The sequence below is a fragment of the Hyla sarda genome, chromosome 6 (assembly GCF_029499605.1).
Source record: "Hyla sarda isolate aHylSar1 chromosome 6, aHylSar1.hap1, whole genome shotgun sequence".
NCBI classification, from domain to species: domain Eukaryota; kingdom Metazoa; phylum Chordata; class Amphibia; order Anura; family Hylidae; genus Hyla; species Hyla sarda.
Genome location: NC_079194.1, coordinates 259,917,660 through 259,936,759, shown reverse-complemented (window position 1 = coordinate 259,936,759; position 19,100 = coordinate 259,917,660). Strand labels below are relative to the sequence as shown.

The 19,100-nt window shown below is 39.5% G+C and overlaps 1 protein-coding gene across 7 annotated transcripts in view; it reads right to left on the bottom strand.

The window, feature by feature from the left end:
• The window catches only part of LOC130276984 (synaptotagmin-1-like), a 271,121-nt gene that overhangs the window by 39,145 nt on the left and 212,876 nt on the right, over positions 1–19,100 (bottom strand). For all 7 annotated transcript variants that reach the window (XM_056527085.1, XM_056527088.1, XM_056527087.1 and 4 more), the window contains one exon: positions 2,393–2,504. In XM_056527085.1, the coding sequence (XP_056383060.1) occupies positions 2,393–2,504 (112 nt within the window). The remainder of the gene's footprint in view (positions 1–2,392; positions 2,505–19,100) is intronic.

Genomic DNA, 19,100 nt, shown 5'->3' with positions numbered 1-19,100 from the left:
AGATTTAGAAAATTTTGTGAAAAATTAGAAAATTGCTTCTATACTTTGAAGCCCTCTGATGTCTTCCAAAAGTAAAAACATGTCAACTTTATGATGCAAGCATAAAGTAGACATATTGTATATGTGAATCAAAATATAATTTATTTGGAATGCCTATTTTCCTTACAAACAGAGAGCTTCAAAGTTTGAAAATTGCTAAATTTTCAAATTTTTCATGAAATTTTGGAATTTTTCACCAAGAAAGGATGCAAGTATCGACAAAATTTTACCGCTATGTTAAAGTAGAATATGTCACGAAAAAACAATCTCGGAATCAAATTCATGAGTAAAAGCATCCCAGAGTTATTAATGCTTAAAGTGACAGTGGTCATATATGCAAAAAAAACGCTCTGGTCCTTAAGGTGAAAATGGGTTTGGTCCTTAAGGGGTTAAGGACCAGGCCAATTTTATTTTTGCATTTTCGTTTTTTTTCTCCTCGCCTTCTAAAAATCGTAACTCTTATGTTTTTATCCACAGATAAGTATGAGGGCTTGTTTTTTGCGAGACCAGTTGTCCTTTGTAATGACATAATTCATTTTACCATAAAATGTATGGCGCAACCAAAAAAAATACTATTTGTGTGGGGAAAGTAAAAAGAAAAAAGCAATTTTGCTAATTGTGGAAGATTTAGTTTCCATGCCGTAAAATTTATGGTAAAAATTACGTGTTCTTTATTCCGTGGGTCAAAATGATACCCATTATTACATACTTTTCTATTATTCTTGCACTTAAAAAAAAAATCGATAAGTTTTTCACTAAATTAGTACGTTTAAAATCCCTCTATTTTGATGATATAACTTCAATTTTTCCGTATAAGCAGCGGTATGAGGGCTCATTTTTTGCTTTTTTATTTTTTGATAATTTTTTGTACTTTTTATTGATACCACATTTGCTGTATAAAACTTTTATAAATGTTTTTATTCATTTTATTTTTTAATAAAATGTGACAAAAAAGCAGCAATTTTTTTCCATTTTTCTTTTCCATTTTTTTTTTTAACGTTCACATCGCTCACCGGTCGGGATCATTAACATTATCTTTTAATAGTTTGGACATTTATGCGGTATACCAAACATGTTTATTTTATTTTATTTTTTTTATACTTTTTGGGGGTAAAATGGGAAAAAGGGACATTTTACATTTATATTGGGGGAGAGGATTTTTAAATTTTTTTTCCTTTTTGTTTACTTTTTCTTTTTTTAACACTTTTTATAGCTATAACTTGATTGCTCATACTGTTCAGTGCTATGCATAGGACATAGCACTGATCAGTATTATCAGCGATTTTCTGATCTGGTCTGCTGGAAGGTCGAGGCTGTCGAGACTGTGCCGCGGGCGATCAGATTGGGATAAAATGTAGCCGCCCTGCTGCAGATCTGTATTGATCACAGCATCTGAGGGGTTAATGGCAGACATCCGCATGATCGCGGATGTTGCCCATTACTTGGCAGGTCCCTGGCTGCTATCAGCAGCCGGGACCTGCTGCGCATGACGATGCTCGCGGTCATGTACAGGACGTAAATGTACGTCCTGGTGGGCGGAGTACCGCCACATCAGGACGTACATTTACATCCTTGGTCATTAAGGGGTTAAAATACAATAATAAAAAGTTTAACAAAATTAATTATAACAAATATATTATTTTTACATTTAAATGGCCCCTTTGTAAACGTTTATTATTGTCGGCTACATTTTTTTTAGTTCCCTGCCTGCCCACATAAATTGATCACTGGTTAAACAATTTATATAAATTTCGTTTAATACAACTTTTTTCCATCACTACTGTATCTTTTTTATTATTTTTCTTTAATGGTACCCTATGAAATTTTATTAAAAAGGGTATCTCCATCACTCTTTTGGATCGCTAAAGTCCAAAAAAGAATAAAAACCGCCTGCAAAAACGCCAAAGTTTAAATACACATGGCATTTTTCTTGATGTTTTTTCACTCCCATAGACAGCTATGGGAGTAAAACACCAAGATTTTCATTAAAAAAAAACTCCAAAGTCTCAACAAGAGGTAGTTTTTGAAAAACTGGCAAGAAGCCAAAAATTGCTGAAAAACGCCAAAAGGATTAAAAAGACGCCGAACTGAAAAATGTCATTTTGCAGTTCCCTTTTCACTTGCAGCTAACATCTGGTTGCAGCGTTTTTTCACAAAAATAAAAAGCCATTCGGCAGAATGGGTATTTTTAATGGCGTTTTTGCCCCCCCCAAAAAAAAAACAAGGGAAAACCTAGCCTCATAGTCATACAGTAAATATAACAAAGTTTTCTTTAATTTTCCCTCTGCTTTTTATCCTGGAAATAGGATTAAATACAATAGACCATTTCTCAGTCATCTTTTTCAATACATACCTCTCTCCTTAATAATGCTAGATGAACTCGTTTTGAACTTTAATATCCCAACTTCTATTTTCTGTGCAGTAGGTAGACATTTCAATGATATCAGTACTTCTCCAATTATGTCCTTTAAGTGAAAAAAATATATAAATATGAATATGATTCCTATGGATGTCATCACAATGGCATGTGCTATGGCCCAATCTAAATTGTTCCCAGACACAGCATAATGCAAAGCCTTTCTTGTAAATATGTAGGTTTCTGTGGTTGGATCCTGCCAGCCAAACATGGATGGCATACACCAGTGTTTCTCAAGCACGGTCCTCAAGACCCCCCAACAGGTCAAGTTTGATGGATTTCCTTAGTCTTTCACAGGTGATATAACTGTGGTGATGCCTGATTCACTGACCATAATTATATCACCTGTGAAAGACTAAGGAAATCCAGAAAACATGACCTGGACCACGCTTGAGAAACACTGGCATATACTGTACCTAGGATAGCCATCAATATTCATTCCTTAAAAATTGAAAAGGGTTCTTGCAATTTTAGAGAGCACTTTTACTCAGTAGCTCCTGACACCAACAGTAATGTGCTTATAGGATTCATAGCATAGCAAAGAGAGAAAGCGGGATGAAATCTGAAATTATTATTATGCGGCTGATAACGGAAGATGAATTCAAGGAACATAATTTACACAAAAGAGTCGTCCAGCGTTTTATAGAAAATCAGGTAGGGGCTGCAGTGATGAAAAAAAATGTTGTTGGTTTTTGTTTTATATAGCTTGTAAGGATGAAAAAAAGCTATGTAAGGTTGAAATTAAGTTCAACTGAAAACCCCACTGTGTCGATACAGAGGAAAACAAAATGTTATTTTTTTTTAAATCGGTCAATATCTACTAGATTTATCCAAAAGATAACTGCAATTAACACTTATCCTTCTTGACAGCAAAAGTAGGTACATTAAGGCATCTTGTTTGGGATCCAAATATTGTTATTTAATGGTTATGGGGTCTGAATTTTGGAGTCAAGGGTCTGCATTTATTTATGGGGTCTAAATTTGTTTATTGGACTAATTTGCAGTCTGAATTTTTTTTTCATGGCACCTCATCTGGGGTCTGAATTTATTTAAAGTGCAAGTGCCAAGTTTCAGGCCCATGATTTCTTCAGCTCTAGCATGGGGAGACACAGGTCAAGGCAACAGTACAATGATCAGGGAAGTTCCACAAACTCTACCGCACCGATTGTGGTCTCCTCATACTGGAGATGAAGATCACACAGGCCTGAAGCTTGGGACTTGCACTTTAAAGGGTTACTCCACTGGCCAGCGTTCTGAACGCTGTTTTCGCACTGTGGGAGTCGACCACTCCCCACGTGACATCATGATCACGCCCCCTCAATACAAGTATATGGGAGGTGATGTGATGGCAGTCATGCCCCCTCCCATTGACTCGCATTGTGGGGGCTTGACTATGGCCAGTGGAGTAACCCTTTAAGGGTCTGTCCTAATTTTGGGGACTCTTATGGGGGCTTAAATTGGACCTGTCAACAAATGAAAAAAAAGAATATGGATGTTACCCACTATGCAATAAGCATCATGTTTATTTATCTGTTTTCGGTCCAGTTCTCCAGATATCTGCTCCAAAGTCTGCTCACTCCCCCTGCATTCCTCAACCTAGAATGACGTGTCTGTAAGTGACCTGTGTCAGCTTTCATTTCCTGACTCCCTCAGCTCCTGCTGAAGGGATCCAGATGACGAGCTGTGAGAACATAAATGACTCTGGCCAGAAACTAGTCTGTATGGAGACTTAGTGGCTGGAATTATGATGGCCAAATATAAAGGTAAATACCAAATGCCATACAGTCATGGCCATAAATGTTGGTGCCCCTGAGAAGTATTTCTCACAGAAGAGGATTGCAGTAACACATATTTTGCTATAAACATGTTTATTCCCTTTGTGTGTATTGTAACAAAAAAAAAAAAAAAAAGGGAGGAAAAAAAGAAAATTGGACATACGGTAATGTCACACCAAACTCCAAAAATGGTCTGGACAAAATTATTGGCACCCTTAACCTAATATTTAGTTGCACACCCTTTGCAAAAAATAACTGAAATCAGCCGCTGTCTATAACCATCAATAAGCTTCTTACACCTCTCAGCCGGAATGTTGGACCACTCTTCCTTTGCAAACTGCTCCAGATCTCTCTTATCGGAAGGGCGCCTTTTCCCAACATCAATTTTAGGATCTTTCCACAGGTGCCCAATGGGATTTAGATCTGGACTCATTGCTGGCCACTTCAGAACTCTTCAGCGCTTTGTTGCCATCCATTTCTGGGTGCTTTTTGACGTATGTTTGGGTTCATTGTCCTGTTGAAAGACCCAAGATCTCGGACGCAAACCCAGCTTTCTGACACTGGTCTGTACAGTGCGACCCAAAATCCGTTGGTATGTATGTAGTCTTGCTTTTTTATGTATCTGTGTCAGCAGTGGGGTCCTCCTGGGTCTCCTGCCATAGAGTTTCATTTCATTTAAATGTTGACGGATAGTTTGTGCTGACACTGATGCTTCCTGAGCCTGCAGGACAGCTTGAATATTTTATCCGTCCACGCCCAGGGAGGTTATCTACAGTGCCATGGATTGCAAACTTCGTGATAATGTTGTGTCCTGTGGACAAAGACAAATCTAGATCTCTGGTGATGGACTTGTAACCTTGAGATTGTAGATTTTTTCCACAATTTTGGTTCTCAAGTCCTCAGACAGTTCTCTTCTCCTCTTTCTGTTGTCCATGTTTAGTGTGGAACACACAGACACACAATGCAAAGTCTAAGTGAACTTTTATCCTTTTTATCTGCTTTCAGGTGTCACATGCTTGAAACAATCTTATTTTTCCACAATTTTGAAAGGGTGCCAATAATTTTGTCCAGACCATTTTTGGAGTTCGGTGGGACATTATGTCCAATTTGCTCTTTTTTCCTCCTTTTTTTTGTTTAGTTCCAATACACACAAAGGGAATAAACATGTGTATAGCAAAACATGTGTTACTGCAATCCTTTTCTGTGAGAAATACTTCATTATCTTGAAAAATTTCAGGAGTGCCAACATTTACAGCCATGACTGTATATATCTGCAAAATATTATTTTATGCTGGCAACAGTGCATTGAGAATTAATTAATTTAGGATCCAAATTACTTTGAGGTTCTTTTAGGAAGTTATTTATGTTTTTCTTGCCAATATCAACCATATGGATTACTACCCAGGGTGTATTTTATAATCTGTCTGATAAAAATAGGTAATCTATGCATTATGTCACCTTCCATCTAATTTCCATGTCTGTATTGTTTTAGTGCTATAGAGATAATTATTGCTTAGAGTTGCCTTTTAAGGTAAACCAAAAATATTAACAAATCAGAAACAACCGGCACCTCGCCACTGCAGACCTCAATTCACCTGCGCTCAAACTGGCCGACAGCGCTCCCAGACCAAACAGCAGATATGGAACTCTTTATTCACGGATTAATGGATACATACAGGAACATAATGCCAACGCATTTCAGATCGGGCTAGATCCTTAATTATGGCATAACTAAGCCTTAATCATCCCATGATTAAGGATCCAGCTTGATCCAAAACACGTTGGCATTATGTTCATGTATGTATCCATTGATCCATGAATAAAGAGCTCCTGTTTTTACTTCATATACCACACTGGATATTCCTTTTTACAAAAAATATTAATTAATCCATCACCAGCTTTTCTAATGTTTTAATGTGCAACAAAAATATCTCAGATAAAAAGGGTGTCTAAATAGATCCTACCTCAATAAATATACACAATGGATATGTAATCAAAACCCCATAATCAAAGAGTGGTATATGACCACCTTACCAAATTGAATAATACAAAATTGCAGCCATTCAAAAACTTATATTGCAAAATGTATACATTTTATTGACCTGTAACACATAAAAAAATAAGGAATTCCACCCCGAAAGGGGGAATAAAAACAAGGGGTCACTCAAGTGTCACAAATATATCCTATTCAAAAAGTTACATAAAGCCCATACAAAGTACATATCCCAAAAACAGTATAGTGCAATTAATATTGATATTAACAATTAAAGCAATGTAAAAACACTATACACAAAGATAGCTGGGCAATAAAACACCGGAGCGACTTTACCCCAACGAGTCGTTTTGGTAAAGGTTTGACATATCACCTAGATTACAACAGTCATGCTTATGTACTCTAGCAGGATCAATCAGATCAGGCTGTGTACCATGCTAGCCTGTAATCCTGCAGAATTAAATAACGTAATTTAATATTAAAAGACAAAATAGAAATGGCGCTCCATAATAGTACAAACAATATATGTAAATAGAAATTCCTAGTGGCTAAGGTGTGTGCCACATATATTGAGGGTTGCAAAAAATAAAAGTATCAAAACATATTGGCCCAGATTTATCAAACACTGTGAGAGGAAAAAGTGGAGTAATTTTTCCACAGCAACCAATCACAGCTCAGCTAACAGACTCTAGTAAAGTGATAGTTGAGCTGTGATTGGTTGCTATGAAAAACAACTCCACTTTTTTTCTCACACAGTTTGATTATAAGCTAATGAGATAATGCCTATAGTAATGACAAAATACAAAAAGTGTGGCTAAGAGGAGTTATACACATGTGTTAAAGCACTTTACTATATATATTTCTCAAGAACACACCTTTTGCATTGTGTGTGTCATTGTACATCATAATAGACTCTTTGATGTATATTATATACATAAAATTTATATATATATATATATATATATATATATATATATATATATATATATATTTACACACACATATATATATATATATATATATATATATATATATATAACATTCTCTATCGCACCCTGTGTGAACATAATCATTTAGCACAGAGAGAATATGATGCAATGCTTATGTAAAGTAGTCTGCTAACCAATTAATATTTTAAATGGAAATGTATTAATATATATAGCTCAATTGGTAAGTATACGAATGTTAATAAAAATAGAATAAAAAATAGAAATGAATACTGTGCCTTACATATGGCCCTATATGGGCACTATTAAAATATTAAAAACGGATGCCACAGAATTCAAAAAGTACAAGATCAATTCATATGACCACTGGCTAGTCTATAACCATTATTCAACATATAGCCCTCCTTAATAAATGCTGTAATATATAGTGAGGTATATACCGAGTCAATGTATAATGAACAATGGACAATAAAGAATTATCTAAGTTTATGGATCAGTTGTGTCACCTGCAATGAAGAAACAACCTAGAATAAGGAAACAACCTGAAATGAAGAAACAACCTAAAAAATAATAAAAGAAAACCTACAGTGTAAACACCTGTAATGAAAATACAAAAAAAGCAATAATAAGCAATGGTCCAATAATTCAAAAATGTAGATTCCAATTATCTGAAATATCCTATAGCAACCGTGTGTTGATGTCTTGTATAGAGGGCAAGATCGCGATCTTAATATATAGTTCTATGTACAATTGTGGCCACGTTCATGTACTTTTTGTGCTGTGTTTATAAATAGTATTTGTATCCAAAATTAAGAGGTGTCGGATGTATCCACTGTGATTTTTGCGTTATTTATAAACAGTGTCAATGATGATGTACAATATTGTATCAATGTCCCGTATGGTACACACTCTATGTGATAGCAGAATGCAGTGTTATAGCTGTGATGAAGCTGTCGGCACTCACCACTCACCGGACCAGAGTGACTGCTGATATCTATCAGCAGGCACCCCACGCAAATGCCCAGGGGGTTCATCAGACCCCCCCATGTCGGCGATCGGCGCAAATCGCAAGTGAATTCACACTTGCGATTTGCTTGATTCCGGGTCATTACGGGTCTATGGTGACCCGGTGACCCGGAATAGAAGGGGAATCGCGGGTGTCCATGACACCCACAACCCCCTTGAATAGAGAGGAGTGAGGTGGCAGGGGTGCCACCCCTCCTATCCCTGCTATTGGTGGTCTAGACGCGACCACCAATAGCAGATCGGGGGTGGGGGGGTTAACTTTTGTTTTCCCCGTTCTGCCCACCCACGATAGGCGGGGCAGAATGGGGAAACAACACAGGACCGGCGCCGGAGTCCACTTACCGATCTGCGGAGGCTGCGGGCGACGATCGGCGTCGGAGATCGGCGGGCGGCGATGTCGTGCAGCAAGCTCCCTGGATCCGACGGAAGCCGGTAAGTTGCCTAGCAACATCTGGAGGGCTGCAGTCCGAGACCACTATATAGTGGTCTCTGAACTATAGCCCTCCAGATCTTGCAAAATTACAACTCCTAACATGCCCACACAACTGTTTGCTGTCCGGGCATGCTGAGATTTGTAGTTTTGCAGCATCTGGAGGGCCACAGTATGCAGTGGTCTCTATACTGTAGATCTCCAGATGTTGCAAAACTGCAAATCCCAGCATGTTGGGAGTTGTAGTTGCGATCCCTCCAGCTGTTGCATAACCACATCTCCCAGCATGCCCTTCGGTGATCAGTACATGCTGGGAGTTGTAGTGTTGCAACAGCTGGAGGCACACTGGTTGGAAAATATTGAGTTAGATAACAGAACCTAACTGAAGGTTTTCCAAACAGTGTGCCTCCAGCTGTTGCAAAAGTACAACTCCCAGCATGCACGGTCTGTCAGTACATGCTGGGAGTTGTAGTTTTGAAACAGCTGGAGGTTTGCCCCCCCCCCATGTGAATGTACAGGGTACATTCACACGGGCAGGCTTACAGTAAGTTTTCTGCTTCAAGTATGAACTGCGGCAAATTTTTCGCCGCAGCGCATACTCCTAGCAGGGAACTCACTGTAAACCTCCGCCAGTGTGAATGTACCCTAAAAACACTACACTACACTAACACATAATAAAAGGTAAAACACTACATATACACCCCCCTTACACTGTCCCCCCCAATAAAAATTAAAAACGTATTTTACAGCAGTGTTTCCAAAACGGAGCCTCCAGCTGTTGCAAAACAACAACTCCCAGCATTTCTGGACAGCCACTGACTGTCCAGGCATGCTGGGAGTTTAGCAACAGCTGGAGGCACCCTGTTTGGGAATCACTGGTGTAGAATACCCCTACGTCCACCCCTATGCAATCCCTAATTTAGTCCTCAAATGCGCATGGCGCTCTCTCACTTCGGAGTCCTGTCGTATTTCAAGGAAACAGTTTAGGGCCACATATGGGGTATCTTCGTACTCGGGAGAAATTACACTACAAATTTCAAATTTTGGGGGGCTTTTTATCCTTTTACCCCTTATGAAAAGGAAAAGTTGGGGTCTACACCAGCCTGTTAGTGTAAAAAAAAAAAAATGTTTACACTAACATGCTGGTGTTGCCCTTTACTTTTATTTTCACAAGAGGTGGGGGTGTCACACCCCCACCCATAGGCTTGCATTGGGGGCGCGGAGCATGACGTCACACAGGGGCGGAGCCGTGACATCGCAATGCTCCATCCCCGTAATAGACAGTAATCAGACCCGGAGCGAACACGCTCTGGGGACTGATTCTATCAGGGTGCGTCGTGCAAGATCACGGCGGGACCCCCGTGATCAGGCATCTTATCCCCTATTCTTTGGATAGGGGATAAGATGTCTAAGCGCCAGAGTACCCCTTTAAAATAACCCATCCTTAAACATAATGCAACAAAAGGGACCTATGAGTGGAGGGTAAATCCAATATTATTAACATTTGACCGCTAAGCGGTCACTGAGACCCTAAATTTCCCACCCAATATAAAACTTAACGTTTAATGAGCCAAGATTAAAATAACCTCACACATATTGATCCATAATGCATTGATTGGCATGACACTGCATGCTATAGAAGTGAATTGAAAAAATAGACTGTGGCTGCAGTCCACAGTCTATAGTGTGAGACAATTAAAAATCTAACACATTGCCCGCCCGCCCGACGTTTCGCCACAGGCTGTGGCTTTATCAAGGGCTAAGAGGCAAATGGCGTGCAAACAAGCCTTGCAGGGGTTTAAATAACCTCCTGTCTCTAACGTCATTAGAACATGTCACTTCCTGTATTAACATGACATCTAATTGGTTACAATCACATGCAAACTAATGATTGACCGCTTCCTGGCCAATAGAATTTGGACCAGGATGCATCTTGCTATATTCGTTTGATTGACAGCATCCTTGACCAACCAGCTGAGACCAATCAAGCTTCTGAACTCCTCATTGGTGCCGGAAGCTGTACACGTATGTGCGCCAACGGTCCTGCGCTAACTGATAGCTTCCCGAACCTCCGATATGAACGCATGCGCAGTACGGATGCGCAGAAGAACGTGCGCGAGTACTTAGTCATATACAGCCACTGCTGGGAGGCTGCGCGACAGACATATGCGCCGGTACTTAGCCGATTTGGCATGTGATTCACACATGGCTGTTGTGATAGAGCTGTAATACACACTATAACCACTCATGTGAACAACGACTGCATAGCAAGTAATAACTAATTCGAGAACACTAATTAGGTTACTATCTGGTAATATAGGGCGACCAACCTAGCAACGTAGGTATAGTATCAAATAAAAATATATTATTCATAATACCGCTGAATTAGTGTAATCGATAGTAAAAAAGGGGGGAGCAAATACTCATCTGTTCTACATAGATATAGTCATAATTAATATCATCAACGGAAGTAATTCATAAATAGGATTAATAAAGGCTTATAGCGGCTCTTCTATATAGTACCAATTGTAATAAGTGATTCCTGTCCTACAAGAAGGCTGCATAAGTGAAGCCTTCATTCAGTCCATTTGGGCTTTGGGATTTTAATCTCCAAATCCATCGGGCTTCTTCTTGAAGCAGTCTGGTGTTAAGATTGCCACGTCTCGGACCCAGTTTGCACTGGGTAATGCCACAGAAACGTAATTCAAAGGGAGCATCATTGTGTACAGTCCTCATATGCCTAGCAATTGGCGTATCTTGATAGGTGTTAATAGTACTCATGTGTTTTGAAATACGTCTACGCAATTGTTGGACTGTCTTTCCTACATAGATTTTAGGACAATTGCATGTGGCTAGGTACACTACCCCCATCGTTTGACAGGTGATGAAGTCCCTAATTTGATATTTCCGATTATCAATCGGATTAGAGAATTCTTTTGTACGTGGCATAAATTTGCAAAAATTGCACCGTCCACATGGATGTGATCCTTGGATTGATGATTTCAACCAACTGGATGCAGACTCCTCTGCATAAAAACTCCTAACTATTTGATTTTGAATATTAGGTCCTCTACGATAGGTTATGGAAGGGTGAGTAGAGATCACTTCCCTAAGGTCATTGTCCACCTGTAAAATAGACCAATATTTCCTAAGTATATTCATGATTTTTTGATTGTGTTGATCAAAAGTTCCGATACACCTAATGATCTTTTGGCCACTGTTGTCTTTAGCCAATTTATGATCACGTAATAATTCAGATCTCGGAGTCGCCCTAGCTCTGGCGAAGGCCTTGTGAAGGACTTTCTTAGGATAACCTCTATTGGTGAAGCGTCTATACAGGAGATCACATTCTTCTTGAAATTTAAGAGGATCAGAGCAATTCCTTTTGGCTCGTAGATATTGACTGATTGGGATACCTTTCTTCAATGGTACAGGATGATGACTTTTCCAATTAAGAAAACTATTGGTTGACGTAGGTTTACGATATATGGAAGTGTGAATGTGACCAAGTGAATCAATAGTGATAGTGAGGTCAAGAAAATGAAGAAATTTATCGTGAATTTCAGAAGTAAAGTGCATATTAATATGATTAGTGTTCAGTGCTTGAACAAAGGATTGAAATAATTGTGTAGTGCTGTCCCAAAAAATCAATATATCATCTATATAACGACCCCAAAATAAAATGTGAGAATTGAATTCTTGAAAAGTGTCAGAGAAAACGTGAGTGTCTTCCCACCACCCTAAGAATAAATTAGAATAATTCGGTGCACAAGGAGTGCCCATAGCAGTGCCCTTCAACTGAAAATAAAAGTGCCTATCGAAAAGGAAAAAATTGTGAGTAAGTAGAAAACGTAATAGGGTCAAAACAAATTTGTTGTGTGCTGTATACTGAAGACCTTTAGTAGTTAAAAAATGTTGTACAGCATGAAGTCCCTGTTCATGTTGGATGTTTGTATAAAGAGATTCCACATCCAAACTAGCTATAAGAGTACCTGGAGGGAATGTGATCTCCTGTAATTTCTTCACAGTATCCTTGGTATCCTTAATAAAGGACGGAAGAGAGGAAACAAAAGGGGTCAAGAACTGATCTACATAGTGACTGATATTTTGTGTAATATTGTCACACCCTGAAACAATGGGTCTGCCAGGGATAGGGGAACTCCGTTTGTGCACCTTGGGAAGAGCGTAGAAGGTGGCTATTGTTGGCGATGGATTAAAAAGATATTTAAATTCTTCTTCTGTTATCAATTGGTCTATTCTTGCCTCTTGTAAAATTGTACGTAAATTCTGATTAAACTCCTGAAGTGGGTTATGGTCAAGTTTACGATATGTATCTTTATCATTCAACAGTCTCATCACCATAGCCTTATAATAACTTTTATCCATCAGGACAATGTTTCCTCCTTTATCAGAGGGTTTGCAAACAATCTCATTATTTTGTTGTATTTCATCAAGTGCTCGGATTTCTTCCGTAGATAAGTTAGATGGAATATGGGGAGTCCTTGACCTTAGGGAACTGATCTCGTGTGTAACCATCTTAACGAAAGTATCAATATTAGAGTATTGTGACAAGGATGGTGTAAAACTTGACTTGGGTTTGAGATTAGAGAAGGGAGCTTCAACTGAGACAATTCCTGTCTCACTTTCTTCTTCTAGCTGTTCTAGCATAGTAACAACTTGCTGATCCTGTTGTCTGTTCACAGCAGGATTGGTAGCAAGATTTTTAGCAAGATTTTTGTGAAATTTGTGCAGAGCGAGCTTCCTGCCAAATAAATTTATATCTTTAGTCCAAGTAAAAATATTGCAAGGTGGTGTAGGGGTAAATGATAACCCCTTTTGTAATACGGACAAATGATGTTCATTCAGAACTAGGGATGACAGGTTACAAATTTGCAATTGGTCACTGGTAGCATCCCAGACAATAACTGATGCTACCAGTGACCAATTGCAAATTTGTAACCTGTCATCCCTAGTTCTGAATGAACATCATTTGTCCGTATTACAAAAGGGGTTATCATTTACCCCTACACCACCTTGCAATATTTTTACTTGGACTAAAGATATAAATTTATTTGGCAGGAAGCTCGCTCTGCACAAATTTCACAAAAATCTTGCTAAAAATCTTGCTACCAATCCTGCTGTGAACAGACAACAGGATCAGCAAGTTGTTACTATGCTAGAACAGCTAGAAGAAGAAAGTGAGACAGGAATTGTCTCAGTTGAAGCTCCCTTCTCTAATCTCAAACCCAAGTCAAGTTTTACACCATCCTTGTCACAATACTCTAATATTGATACTTTCGTTAAGATGGTTACACACGAGATCAGTTCCCTAAGGTCAAGGACTCCCCATATTCCATCTAACTTATCTACGGAAGAAATCCGAGCACTTGATGAAATACAACAAAATAATGAGATTGTTTGCAAACCCTCTGATAAAGGAGGAAACATTGTCCTGATGGATAAAAGTTATTATAAGGCTATGGTGATGAGACTGTTGAATGATAAAGATACATATCGTAAACTTGACCATAACCCACTTCAGGAGTTTAATCAGAATTTACGTACAATTTTACAAGAGGCAAGAATAGACCAATTGATAACAGAAGAAGAATTTAAATATATTTTTAATCCATCGCCAACAATAGCCACCTTCTACGCTCTTCCCAAGGTGCACAAACGGAGTTCCCCTATCCCTGGCAGACCCATTGTTTCAGGGTGTGACAATATTACACAAAATATCAGTCACTATGTAGATCAGTTCTTGACCCCTTTTGTTTCCTCTCTTCCGTCCTTTATTAAGGATACCAAGGATACTGTGAAGAAATTACAGGAGATCACATTCCCTCCAGGTACTCTTATAGCTAGTTTGGATGTGGAATCTCTTTATACAAACATCCAACATGAACAGGGACTTCATGCTGTACAACATTTTTTAACTACTAAAGGTCTTCAGTATACAGCACACAACAAATTTGTTTTGACCCTATTACGTTTTCTACTTACTCACAATTTTTTCCTTTTCGATAGGCACTTTTATTTTCAGTTGAAGGGCACTGCTATGGGCACTCCTTGTGCACCGAATTATTCTAATTTATTCTTAGGGTGGTGGGAAGACACTCACGTTTTCTCTGACACTTTTCAAGAATTCAATTCTCACATTTTATTTTGGGGTCGTTATATAGATGATATATTGATTTTTTGGGACAGCACTACACAATTATTTCAATCCTTTGTTCAAGCACTGAACACTAATCATATTAATATGCACTTTACTTCTGAAATTCACGATAAATTTCTTCATTTTCTTGACCTCACTATCACTATTGATTCACTTGGTCACATTCACACTTCCATATATCGTAAACCTACGTCAACCAATAGTTTTCTTAATTGGAAAAGTCATCATCCTGTACCATTGAAGAAAGGTATCCCAATCAGTCAATATCTACGAGCCAAAAGGAATTGCTCTGATCCTCTTAAATTTCAAGAAGAATGTGATCTCCTGTATACCAATAGAGGTTATCCTAAGAAAGTCCTTCACAAGGCCTTCGCCAGAGCTAGGGCGACTCCGAGATCTGAATTATTACGTGATCATAAATTGGCTAAAGACAACAGTGGCCAAAAGATCATTAGGTGTATCGGAACTTTTGATCAACACAATCAAAAAATCATGAATATACTTAGGAAATATTGGTCTATTTTACAGGTGGACAATGACCTTAGGGAAGTGATCTCTACTCACCCTTCCATAACCTATCGTAGAGGACCTAATATTCAAAATCAAATAGTTAGGAGTTTTTATGCAGAGGAGTCTGCATCCAGTTGGTTGAAATCATCAATCCAAGGATCACATCCATGTGGACGGTGCAATTTTTGCAAATTTATGCCACGTACAAAAGAATTCTCTAATCCGATTGATAATCGGAAATATCAAATTAGGGACTTCATCACCTGTCAAACGATGGGGGTAGTGTACCTAGCCACATGCAATTGTCCTAAAATCTATGTAGGAAAGACAGTCCAACAATTGCGTAGACGTATTTCAAAACACATGAGTACTATTAACACCTATCAAGATACGCCAATTGCTAGGCATATGAGGACTGTACACAATGATGCTCCCTTTGAATTACGTTTCTGTGGCATTACCCAGTGCAAACTGGGTCCGAGACGTGGCAATCTTAACACCAGACTGCTTCAAGAAGAAGCCCGATGGATTTGGAGATTAAAATCCCAAAGCCCAAATGGACTGAATGAAGGCTTCACTTATGCAGCCTTCTTGTAGGACAGGAATCACTTATTACAATTGGTACTATATAGAAGAGCCGCTATAAGCCTTTATTAATCCTATTTATGAATTACTTCCGTTGATGATATTAATTATGACTATATCTATGTAGAACAGATGAGTATTTGCTCCCCCCTTTTTTACTATCGATTACACTAATTCAGCGGTATTATGAATAATATATTTTTATTTGATACTATACCTACGTTGCTAGGTTGGTCGCCCTATATTACCAGATAGTAACCTAATTAGTGTTCTCGAATTAGTTATTACTTGCTATGCAGTCGTTGTTCACATGAGTGGTTATAGTGTGTATTACAGCTCTATCACAACAGCCATGTGTGAATCACATGCCAAATCGGCTAAGTACCGGCGCATATGTCTGTCGCGCAGCCTCCCAGCAGTGGCTGTATATGACTAAGTACTCGCGCACGTTCTTCTGCGCATCCGTACTGCGCATGCGTTCATATCGGAGGTTCGGGAAGCTATCAGTTAGCGCAGGACCGTTGGCGCACATACGTGTACAGCTTCCGGCACCAATGAGGAGTTCAGAAGCTTGATTGGTCTCAGCTGGTTGGTCAAGGATGCTGTCAATCAAACGAATATAGCAAGATGCATCCTGGTCCAAATTCTATTGGCCAGGAAGCGGTCAATCATTAGTTTGCATGTGATTGTAACCAATTAGATGTCATGTTAATACAGGAAGTGACATGTTCTAATGACGTTAGAGACAGGAGGTTATTTAAACCCCTGCAAGGCTTGTTTGCACGCCATTTGCCTCTTAGCCCTTGATAAAGCCACAGCCTGTGGCGAAACGTCGGGCGGGCGGGCAATGTGTTAGATTTTTAATTGTCTCACACTATAGACTGTGGACTGCAGCCACAGTCTATTTTTTCAATTCACTTCTATAGCATGCAGTGTCATGCCAATCAATGCATTATGGATCAATATGTGTGAGGTTATTTTAATCTTGGCTCATTAAACGTTAAGTTTTATATTGGGTGGGAAATTTAGGGTCTCAGTGACCGCTTAGCGGTCAAATGTTAATAACATCCTTAAACATACACACACCCCAAGTAAGAAAAACACAGATGGGGAAGCACCACAAAACAATAATCCCCTATTACAATTGCCAATCCAGAAGATGTGAGGGCGAAAACTTCAGGGGTGCAGGAATGTAGGCGCTGACCAAGAAGGGGACCAGTGAAGCCAGGTAGGTAATGAATAGTTTTAATCCAATGCGACGCGTTTCACCGCCTGATGCGACACGTTTCACTGCCTGATGAAACCACGCAAGTGCAGTGAAACGCGTCGCATTGGATTAAAACTGTTCGTTACCTACCTGGCTTCACTGGTCCCCTTCTTGGTCAGCGCCTACATTCCTGCACCCCTGAAGTTTTCGCCCTCACATCTCTATCGTTTCCAGGAAGGCTGCAGACCTATTTCACTACAGCAAAACGCATATCCTTGTTGTGTGGGAATTTGCACAACTTGGCAGGGTGAGCCTTCATTTTTCCCTCCCTCCCCACACACCTGTGATCCCGTTGATTCTCCACAAGGGAGCGCCTGTTCTTCTTTTGTTTTACAAATCCAGAAGATGTAACATATACTCAAAATCCAGCATATTATTGTGCAAAAAACAAAGCATACCTAACTGGGACATTCGCCGATGCACCCCACCACCACCTTGACAATTTTTTTACTTTTTGTCAGGAGGGTTATTTTAATAGGGAGGGCTATTCTTTTGTTGTATTTTGATCTCAATAAAGCAATTTAAAGCATGTGCCTATACAGTTTGTGAGTGATTCCCATTGAAAAATAATGTATATCATTCGGTAAACTATTTCTTTACATATGCAAAAGTTGTGAAACCCCAGTGGGGTATTAACCCCTTAAGGACGCAGCCCTTTTTCCCCTTAAAGGACCGAGCCCTTTTTCACAATTCTGACCACCGTCACTTTACGAATTAATAATGCGAAAATGCTTTTACCGAATAGTCTAATTCTGAGATAGTTTTTTCGTGACATATTCTACTTTATTTTGGTGGTAAATTTTCGGTGTTAATTGCATCCTTTTTTGGTGAAAAATCCCAAAATTTCATGAAAATGTAGAAAATTTAGCATTTTTCTAACTTTGATGCTCTCTAATTGTAAGGAAAATGGATATTCCAAATAAATTTTATTTTTCTTCACAAATACAATATGTCAACTTTATGTTGGCATCATAAAATGGACATATTTTTGCTTTTTGAAAAATTAGAGGGCTTCAAAGTAGAGCAACAATTTTCAAAAATGTCATGAATATTGCTAAATCTGAAGGGACAGATGTTACAGAACTACAACTCCAAGCATGCCTGGGCAGTCGAGGCATGCTGAGAGTTGCAGTTTGGCAACAGTGGTCTCCAAACTGTGACCCTCCAGATGTTGCAAAACTACAACTCCCAGCATGCCCAGACAGCCTTTGGCTGTCTGGGCATGCTGGGAGTTGCAGTTTGCCCCCCCTAGTGGTTGCCACAGTAAAGATCATTTTACTTTCATTTTCAATTCCCCCCCTCCACTGTCGATTTCCTACCTGACTAATGCCAGGGGATAGGAGGAGATCGCAGCTTTGCGACCTCACTCCTATCCTTTAGGCTGATCAGGGCTGTTGCTGACAGCTCCGATCAGCCCTATTTTCCGGGTGATCGGGTCACCAGAGACCCGATCAGCCCGGAATTGGAGAAAATTGCATGTCTGAATTGACATGCGATTTTCTCAGATCGCCGACATGGGGGGGTCTCAGGACCCCCCTGGGCGATATGCCAGGGTGCCTGCTGAATGATTTCAGCAGGCATCTGGCTCCGGTCCCCAACCGGCTAGCGGTGGGGACCGGATTTCCCACGGGCGTATGGATACGCCCTCGGTCCTTAAGGACTCGGAATGCAGGGCGTATCCATACGCCCTGTGTCCTGAAGAGGTTAAGGCTCACTTTATTCCTTGTTACGTTCTTCAAGGGGTCTAGTTTCCAAAATGGTATGCCATGTGGTTTTTTTTTTGTTGTTCTGGCTCCATAGGGGCTTCCTAAATGCGACATGCCCCCCAACCAAAATTTGCTCTCAAGAAGCCAAATATGACTCCTTCTCTTCTGAGCATTGTAGTTCGCCCGTAGTGCACTTCAGGTCAACTTATACTCAGAAGAGATGGGGTT